The sequence below is a fragment of the Toxotes jaculatrix genome, chromosome 7 (genome assembly GCF_017976425.1).
Source record: "Toxotes jaculatrix isolate fToxJac2 chromosome 7, fToxJac2.pri, whole genome shotgun sequence".
Taxonomy (NCBI): domain Eukaryota; kingdom Metazoa; phylum Chordata; class Actinopteri; family Toxotidae; genus Toxotes; species Toxotes jaculatrix.
The window spans coordinates 23,658,503-23,668,989 of record NC_054400.1 but is presented as its reverse complement, the minus strand read 5'-3'; the positions used below and the strand labels follow the sequence as shown (position 1 = coordinate 23,668,989).

At 41.5% G+C, this 10,487-nt stretch overlaps 1 protein-coding gene across 1 annotated transcript; it reads right to left on the bottom strand.

Annotated features, from left to right (window-relative positions):
• Nucleotides 1–2,588: 2,588 nt before the first annotated feature.
• ap3m2 (adaptor related protein complex 3 subunit mu 2) lies at nucleotides 2,589–10,172 on the bottom strand. The gene is made up of 9 exons (XM_041043082.1): nucleotides 10,068–10,172; nucleotides 8,511–8,803; nucleotides 8,238–8,409; nucleotides 7,964–8,101; nucleotides 7,767–7,852; nucleotides 6,726–6,859; nucleotides 6,276–6,483; nucleotides 5,869–6,013; nucleotides 2,589–4,553 (listed from the first exon to the last, which is right to left on the bottom strand). Exons 2-9 carry the CDS (start codon nucleotides 8,781–8,783, stop codon nucleotides 4,453–4,455), a joined length of 1,257 nt encoding a protein of 418 aa, XP_040899016.1. The 5' UTR covers nucleotides 8,784–8,803; nucleotides 10,068–10,172; the 3' UTR covers nucleotides 2,589–4,452.
• Nucleotides 10,173–10,487: the final 315 nt, after the last annotated feature.

Sequence of the window (10,487 nt, the reverse complement as noted above, 5' to 3'; positions counted from 1 at the left end):
ATTATATAAATGCATATATCAGATATAAAATGATAAACAGGTGTTTAACTATAGGCAGTAACACCAGCACGCGCTCTGTCGGCTCGTCGTTAAGCACGCGTTTTAATCAGCACTTGCGGCGCGAGGCATCGGTTGTTCAGCGTGCAGTGTGAAAAGTGAATGGGCCGCTCTCTGCTACTGTTGTTACTGTTACTGTGAGTCCACGTGCTCACCGACAGGGAACAGCTAAATATCGCTGTGGGGAGTCCGGCCAGCCCACACCGATCAGAGCTATCTGATAAAAGCTAACAGGCATCCTTAGATCTGCATTGAGATAATGCTCGTTATCAACAGTAGTAGAATACACAAAACACACCAGGGCCGTGAGTTAGGGCGCTGTGCTGATTGCTTAAGGTGACAAAAACAGCACTTTCACCGGGTGTGATTTGGATTTACATCCACGAGGCACGCTCGAGCACTGTTGCACAGGTATCCTGAAAAGCGTACCTGTTCTCAGTGATTAGCCTTAAGTCCGCGGCCACCAGAGAAAGTTCTAATATTTTATTTCTGTGAAAGAAATAATCCTGTCATCCTTTAATACCGCCTCTTCACACAACTTTCAGCTGCTTGATCTGTAATAACGCAGCTCACAAACCTTTGCTATTCACAGTTCTGCCATCAAACACATAAAACTTGCTTTAAGCTTTAACTTGAGTTTCCCAACGTGCACAAAACATGCATCAGAATATTTACGATGAAAAGTGAGCACTTACCAGCCGAGATGAATGGCTCTTTAAATGCCGCGATATTCCTCCTCACTCCAGCCTTTTAAAGCGTTTGCAAAATAATAATAATTTTAAAAAGAGATAAAAATCTAACAAAAGTACTTGGACAACATTATAATATAAAAAAAGCTATAACAGTCTTTATCTGAGAGCTAAAATACGCCTGCAAAAACTTTTCCTCTAGAAAAAAATATTCATGCACAAAAGAAGGGGAGAGGGCGGAAAAAGTTTTAGCCTAATGGCCCAATGACATAACTGTGACTTAAAGCTGCTATGTCTTAGAGAGAGAGAGGATCAGAAAGAGAGGGAGAGAGAGAGGGGGGAAACTTGTGGAAGGGTTAAAGTCATCAGTAAATTATGGAGTGGAGTCCAGCCAGCAGGAGTAAGGGGGAGGGGTGACTCACGCAGTGAGTGGGGGTTAAAAGTGGCCCCCGTGATGCTAAGTTTGAGTGGTAACTTTGAGGTGATCTAAAATGTTAGGTATGATTCAGTAATGACATTTTAATTGGCAGCTCTGATGGCAGAGACGGCCTAATGTCATGAGTGGGTTATAAACCAGATGTTGTGACATCATGACAGGAAGGAGGATCAGGACCTTTCAGGTCTGAAGCCCTCTCATCCTCCAGGACATATTTGGATTGTTCTGCTCTCAGGAGCAGGAGCAGCGGCCCCAGTTGACAGAGTTTAGACACGTCAGCTGCTGCAAGTGAAGATCAGTCACATGATCCAGGTCAAGACATGGTTCAGATCCTGTTCCGAAAAAATAAATAAATAAATCAATATAAAATAAAATAAAACAAAATAAAATAAAATAAAATAAAATAATGGTGCCTATGTAGTTTACATAGTGAAGGATCAGACACAGAAACCTAACAGTGGAAAACCTAATTGTTATATTAATTTGTTTCCTACCTATGGCCAGAAATTGTAATAAAAAACACAAAAATGACTGATTTCTATTTGTAACAAAAGGTTGGGTATGGGCTCCCCATGAAACCTCTGTTTAAATACAAAATAGACTTTTTAATGCATATAATGGAGAGTGAGTTTCTGGGAAAGGCTGAAGTGGATGAAATAATCTCTGAATGATCTCTTATGAAAGAGTATTCAATGGCTCTTGTTCAACGACTGCTCCTTGCAAGTTGCATTGAACTGAATTTTAAATTTAAATTCCACTGATCAAAAAATATTTTGCCAGTCATCAGCCATTACTCCACTTTGTCCCCAAATTACTGCACATTAGCAGCTTTGTAAGTTATGGTGCTGAATGTAATCAGATGCAGGAGCTACCAGGAGTCCCTGCATGGTAACATTTGATGCCGGTTCAGTTGAGAACTGCACCTACTGCAGTTTACTGTATGTGAAGTTAAAAGAGTCAGACTGAAATAGAAACAACTTCTGTGGTTTCCCTCTTCCCATAATTATGGCTTCACAATACAGACCGGTTTTATAATGCTATATAAAATCAAAATTCTCAGAGGAAGGTCCCTAGACCACAGTGTTATCTAACCGAGGCTCGTATCCTATCCTCGTGGTTCTCTGACATGAAAACGTTTGTGTGTTTCATCTGTGGTAAAGCATCTCTCACCATGACTCCATGTACATTTACTTCTAGCGACTACAAATTACATATTAATACGCTAATCAACTCACTCGTCTACGGCTAAAAAAACTGCAAATATACACATTAAATATGAATGTTCATCAAACGTGTAGCGTCACATTGAGAACCGAAATTAACAGAGGTTGTTTTCCAAAGCAGCTTATGACTGGGAACACGACATTTAACCTCACAGTATAATATGCAACTTAGTGTTATCAGTCAGTTATAACACATCAAGTCTTTATTTTTACACCAGTGTAACACTCCATTGGAGGCTGTTTAACAAACACACAAACATAATTCCATAAACACAAAATGCAAACTTTCAGCATTTCTTCTGCGTTACCATGGCCATCGTACTGTAATACATAGTTTAATATATTCATATTCTGAGTTGTTAACACCACATTCTGTTTATAGCCAGTGACATGAAGAGGCAGGAAACTGACAGTGAGCTGATTTCAGCAGACCCAGAGGCATTTCTGTATCACACTGACTCTCCTGCTGAATTATCCAGATCTGCCCAGTTGCCATAGTGACATTCATAATGTTATGTTGACATGATGTATACAAATAGATATTAAGATTTATGCAGTTTCTCTGTCTCTAAGGGTTGCGATGCACTGAGAAAATTGTTTTGGATAATTTGGATCACAGCGTTAAGCACCAATCTCAACAGGGTCAAAAATCTTTGTCATGTTTCGATATGTTGAAAAGTAAAATTTCTGAGAAAACTGTCCGCACTGTTTGGCCATAAAATGGTTAAGTAACAAGCTCCCGCAGAGTTGAAGCTTTTAAGAACTGAATGATAGAAAGCAGGAGTGGGAAACAGCTGTACACAAGATATTACTTGTGCAAATCGTTTGTACTGTTTAATAAATAATAATTTAAGTTGAGTAAAAACAGGTGAACATGTACCTGAAATTCTCCCAGAAACCATCATGGTAATAAATATCTTAAACAGCTTCAGTGTTAGTACCAGCAGGTGGGAAAGTGAATGATTAAGGACGGCTCCAGTATCACATTCTCATACATCAGTGTGCTGACTCCAGTGCTGTGGACAAATTCATCAAATTATAGAACAAACAGAAACGCAAACACAAAACAGATGAACGCTGGAAGAGGAATTAGACAGGAGTATAAGAAATACATTAGTCATTTTCACTAGTTAGCTAGCTCACTATGGGGAACCTTTGGAACACAGATTAACATTATATCATCTGTTCTGCAAAATTTGGGATCATTTAAACTTTCATTTAGGTTTCCCTAGAGCTGACTTGCAGCAAGAAATGTCAGCTATAAGCTACTGGCTTAGTTTAGTGTATTACTGTGTTGTTTCATCTTGCAGGTCCTCTGACATGCTGTCATACTATACAGCTATCATGCTATCACCTTTTATGATAGTGGGGCTCTATTTTAATTTACTATTGGTCCAATATCCACTATCTCTTGTTTGGAGTGTAAACAATAGTCACCTGCACACACCTGTCTAGACAAACATGACACAGACAATAAAATCCTGTGTGGAACAGTGGAGGACGGATCACTTTCAAAGCTGACTCCAACAGCTGAAACAGTACAGCAGCAGATCATGGTCTTGTTTGTTTGATAGTTAGACTCTGAAATTTCTGTATGAACTTGGTGGCGCTTGAATCGACATAAACTAGTAAACTAACTGCTCTGGTTTGATTCGGGCTCAGGATTCAAATCATCAGTGAAAAAATCGGTTAAATAAAGTACAGATCAGGAGTAATATACATGTGGATCAGCTGGGTTTGGCCTGGGTTCAGCTTGAATACAGATGGAAATGCTTTTTTTTACACTTGATTCAAACTCTGTAGATTCAGTCAAAGCTCTAACCTGTTTACTGGACATCTGATGCTTTTAATTCAACAAAGATCTATATATGAAATGGTCCATTTTCAGCTGCTACAAGGAGCCTCCAGTCTGTGCAGGTAAATCCTGAAATGCATATACATAGGGAATGTACCAACTCCCCTTCCCCCATCACATCACCACCACCACCACCACCACCACCCCTCAGTCTCAGTGTGGTTTGGTCTGGTAGTCACAGAGAAGCAGTCTTTAAGTCCGGACCTGAAACTTGCCAGCCTTCGTCATATACTTGATGCCTTTGAAAGGTTTATATTTCTCACCATACATGTCCAGTCGATTCACCTTCAGCCCTGTTGATGGACACAATTACCATTCATTTATTATTTTTCTTAAAAAAAAAACTGTGTGGAATGAATGTGTGAGGATGGTGGGTCGCTCAGAGTGAGGACTCTGATGAGTCTAAAGAGATTTGATAAGGCTACAACAACTCCCAAGACGTCAACATTAGGTTTCTACACTATCTCACTCTATATCCACCCTCAGCTCTGATCACACCTCAGCCTCAGTTTGTACCTCTCATGCATTACCATTACAGCCGAGTCAGCACAAAGCATCTGATGTTCTCAAAAGGTGGGTGTCCCTGGTGAAAGTGGAAAAACCCAGATGGCTGTTTAACTCTTAAAACTGTGCTGAAGATACATCCAGAATCCTTAAAGACTGTTTCAACCATCATGATAGAAAAAAATGTTCCATCTGTTGCATGATAAAAATGATTTTTTTTTTTACTAATGTCCCAAGTCCTGCCTCTTTTTTCTAATCCAAACAAAGATGGCAGCAGGAGACGACATTATGTTTGTGCACAAAGTGAACTGACGTTTCAGCTTTTACAGAGAACTCATATGTCATTTCATGGTACCTGGATTAGGAAATACATTTGCTGGGCGTTCCTTCAGAACAGCAATAAGTGTTGTTAAATGAACTTCTGGGATTTTCAAAGGTCAACAGGTATATATGTTTTTATGCGAATCCGATGCTTAGCACTGTGACTCGAACGTTGGGTTAATCATACTTGTGCTTTCCTACAATGCAGTTTGTTTTAAAAAAGAAAGCTAACTACATACTTAATGAACTGAACACATGCTGGTCACAGTACTTCCCACATGGTGAAACAATTGGGTGCAATGATATATGTATTCTGCCTAAGTTAACAAGTTAACAACCTGCATGTATCAAAATTAAACACTGTGGTAAGAAACATTTATACTAGAGATTTTCTTAAAGCCTGCTTATAGAGTCCTCTTTGATATCATGTGTCAGAGAGGAGGAGGTGTATTTGGCGCCATCTAGTGGCCGTTGTGTCACTACGCTCCCAGAATGGGACAGTCAGGTGGTTGTCAGCTGAGCAGGCTCTGTAGTGAAAGCCTCCCTTGTGTGTGGGGGTTGAGATCAAATTATTCTCAGTGTTACTCAGAATAATAACACTGAAAACAATCACATTCATCAGTTAATGACGAAATGTGTGAGAGTTTAGCCGGAATGTAAACAAGGTGTCGTCTGATGGAGAATCTCAACAATGAAAAACTATTCCTACAAGAAATGAAGAATTTATAGAGACACACAGTCATGACTGCATTAGGATAAGATGGTGTGTGTGTGTGTGTGTACCTGAGATGGCCATCTGTTGGATCTTGAACTGGATGTTGATGGTGGGGTTCTCGTCAGGTTTGGAGGCCCCGGCCTGCAGGCTCATAGTACCTTTCAGACTGGGGAGCTTCTGTGGGTTGATCTTACCAACATCCCATGACAACAGCTGGTCAAAACAAAAGATATCAAAATAAAAGTGTGACATCAGTACCACTTAAAAGGTCACTCACTTATCTTGCACAATGACAACACAGACTGAAATCAAATGGTGGCATCTTTTCTTTCTGGTGTAATTTATTATTAAGACTTTTTGACTTTTGCCGCTTCTACGTAACAACCCTGATGTCTAGCCAAAAGTTTTCATTCCTATGTTCATGTACTCTCCTCGTCTTTTAGCTGCCCAAACACACTTGAACACAGCTTTGTACCTTTGTGACTGGGTCAAAGGTGTATGTTCCCTGGGATGGGTTGAGGTTGGCGTTGAGGACGCCCCGGGGCAGCTGGCTGCTGACTAGGACCGACTCCACGGCCTTGCCCATGGTCTGTTTGGGGCCCAGGGTCAAGTCAAAACGTCCCTGGGAGCTTCCCTCACGGAAGGTGATGTTGTGCTTGACATACACTGGGATTGCCACCAAGCTGAAGAAGAAGCACGCCAACAAACAACAAGAGCCACATGGGCCAATGGAGTAACACTGTTTTCTCTAATGTGTTGTGATGGCTGTATAAAATATCAGTGCATGGCTAGACAGAAAATCCTTCAAACAAAACACTTTGATTAAATTAGCAACCAGTGGATAAATAACACATGGAATGAATTAGAATTTTATGTGTCTTTTCCATCATGTGACACAAACAGATCCTGAGTGAAAAACACTGACTTCTGCGAGCTGACGTGGTACGAGAGCAAACGGAAGTTTCCGTCCGGGGGGATGAAGGAGAGGATCCGCTCGGCTTCCCAGCGCTTGAACCGAACACACGGGTGGAAACTCACATCATCCAGCAGCCGAGGATTCTGGGAGACGGAGACAGAGATGGTTGGGTAGTGGATAAAACAAAATATGTTCACATGTATTTCCAGCTGTTTAAAACATTTTTATCTTTCATTTCTTGAGCTCAGTCAAACCTTCTCAGCTCACATTAAACTGAAGCACTTGCTTTAATAATTCACAGAGACAGAGACTAAGCTGATGCAGAGCACCACAGTGACAGCTGGGCTCTGTGTCTTTGTCATGCAATCCTATACATGCCAGTTTCTAATGATCTATATTAGTCTGACAGCGTTGATCCACTGAGAGCTAGCTTAGTGAAAATCCACAAGAGTTCTGACAAGACTAGGTCAAAACCTAGTTTATGGTTGGCTACTCTCTGTGCTCACATATACAGTATACAGCCTAACACAGCTGAATTACAAATAAAGCCGTTCTCATTTACATACTTCTCTGTTTCTGTTGTCACACAACGGAACAAGTCTGAGAGTGACTGAAACACAGCCTGCTAAGACTACACGTTAACCAGCAGTCACTTTCAAGCCATTTCAAGGCTGCTGCTGCTGCTGCTGCTCCACATGGCGACTCTCATCTACGAGTAGAAGCTATGGTTTGTCCAAGAAGTCGCTAGATTTGTCACTAGGTGCTTTCTGGAAAAAAAAAAAGGTGGTAAAGGTCTGAAACATCATCAGTGGGGTGTTTGCAAACACGGAACAAGTGTTTGCAAACACCCCACTGATGACGTATTTGAAACCAATTCATTTTGAAAGAGTAACAACCAGCGGGGGAACTCCAACACTCAGCAAGCCGACCAGTGGTGTAACTTCACCACTCAGTCAGTCAGACACTCAGTCGGGGACATTCGTGTTTCTAGAGCTGGCCCCGCTCTTGCTGTCCAGCCAGGAAAGGAGTAAAAAATGTTTGTGAACTCACCATGAATGACAGGGTAAGGTCAGGCATGCCTGTCAGTTTTACACAAGCATCAATAACTCCCTGGATTTCTGCTGTAATAGTGGAGCCTGAGGAGAAAACAACAAACAACAACACTCTGAATACCAACACTTTATGCTGATGCTCCGTACATGTCAGTGTAATCTATGTAAGTCTGCATCATTAGCACAGAGACATACCTGATTTATCAATGATAGCATCGATCTCCTCCACCACATCAAAATAAGCTTCGTTGTTGGTGTATTTGACCCCGGTGCGTCGCCATGGTACCACTGACAGCTGGCCTGTAGGGAGCTGTTCACCCACGTTGGTGCTGCCTGGAAAACCCACATTGACATAATATTATTTATAATATTATTAATATCTAGTTGCCCTCTGAATAGTGAGAGTGTCTGATAGATTTTGAGTTTTTCAGGCACAATGGACTGTGGTTAACGTGTAAATGGACTGAACCTGTGATGGTGTTGACCATTGTGCGGAGGATGGTGGGGGGTTTAATGAGCTCTTTGAGGATGTTGGACTCTGTGGCCAGTGGAAAGCCGTTGTCCAGCATCTCCTCCAGTAGTTCATAGACAACTACCACATTGTCCTTGATGGCAGCCTCTGTACACACTCCAAAATAGTCCTGATATTACAGAAAACAGGCAGGATGTGGGTATTTAAAGTCACAAATTGATCATCAAACTAAACTAAAAGTAGACACAAAAAACGCAAGTGAGCAAGAACCTGGAACGTGTCGACAACTCTGTGCAGAAACTCGATGACGAAGAGCGGCGGCACCTCGCTCTGGATGACTGCCACAAAGTAGATGCGATGCCTGAGCACACTGATAAGGTAGTGGTGTGGTGTGGGGATCACTGGTGGGACGTTCTCCGGCTCAGTGGCACGCTCCTGTGCCTCAAAGAAGTAGTCACACACTGAGCGGCTGACCACGCTCTTCCAGTGCTTCTCCAGGAAAATGTCCCCTGAGGCGTTCACTAAGAACAGGCTGTGGATCATCTTGGCTGGAGGCTGAGAGGCTAACAATATAAAAGAGAAAACCAAAGCATCTCAAATCAGAAAAGGCTGAGGAATTTTAATGAAATGCAAGAATATGTTGGTAGAATTCAGTTAGACCGGTTTATAGAAATCCACATACTATAAAGACCATTTAACACAAAGTATAGAGTGTTTGGTTACAAATTAAGAATCTAATAAAGACTTACCCTGAAACTGAAGCAGCTTCTTGGCACTGAGCCATCATTAATTATATTATTTAAGCCTTTACTACTGTGATATGTCAAAGTGCTTCTTGCCCTTCTTTAACACAGTGTGGACGACAGGACCACATACAAAGTAATAATTACATCAGACTCAAATATGAATTTCAGCAATGTTTGAATGAAATCTGACTCAGTCTTTGAAAAGGACCCAGACTTTAAAACTTCCAATGCAGCTGAATCTGTCTTTTATCAAGTGTGAGGACAAAAAAAAAAGGTTTTCTGTGTCCACTCCTGAGAGGACAGCCCTACTTCCTCTCACATGACACATGACACATTTCATAAAGGCATGTTTTACGCTCTGGTTACGGTACAAACATCATGGTCATGCAATGTTCTCAGGTTTGTGGGCTCTGTGTGCCCAAATATATATATATATTTACTTGCTATTACTATTTTTATTAGGTAATGTAATAATAATGCAATTATTATGCAGCATTATGATTAGTATGTATTAGTTAAACTCACGGAGAGCACAAACTTTTTCACAGCAACGCATGAATGAGTGGCTCAAGGACATACAAGTGTAACGGGTTACAGTGTCAACACTAAATAGATATTTTTTTAAAAAGGAGTTTGGTATAGAGATCTCCTCAGACAAAGAGGACAGCAGCTAACCTAACATGGTTTTACATGATACCGTGGCATCACGTCTTCTTAAGTAAACTTCAGGTGTCTGAGAGAATATGACACCGGAATATTCATTAAATATGCGGCAAAGCTATCGAGTTCCGACCGGATATAAGTCAGCGATGCAAAAACCTAAAAAGAAAGCTACATATGATGATAACCGCGTTAGGACATTTAATAGAGTAACTAGGTATCGCATAGCGGTTGAAGGCCTCGATCTGCATCCAGACCAGATGCTACATCAGTCCCTCCTCCTGCCTCACACGGTCTCATGACAGAGGAAAAGCCCCGTCACCCGTTACACAGGATGAAATTACACCTAAATAAACACACGTTCCTGACTGAAAATTGACCATTCGCCACTCGAGCCATTCATAAACTGCAGCTAACTTACCAAAGACAGTTCGTTTTACGTTTTCGTCTCGCCTTTCACCCTTTTTATTCTCAATGAAAGCTCAAACTGCCGTCGTTGCTTCCCGTTTGCTGGAGCAGATCCTGATGCGAGAAAGCTAGAGGACTGGAGCGAACCAATCAGAGGCCGAGGAGACAACTAAATCCCGCCCAATAAACGGAGTCATAGGTCAACAATACGGAAGCTGGTGGCTCGTGACTTGGCTGTGATTGGACCGTGGAGGAAAAGCCACAGTAAACACCAGTTAAACTGCCCGCGGATTGGCTTTAAGATGGAGCTGGTCTGACATTTTGTTTCAGTATCAGATTTCATCTTGTGGAGTTTGTCTCCATTCAAACTAAACAGAGACAGGAGCAGCTTCATGGCAGAGGGAACACCGCAGTGTGGAGACTATCATGTCAT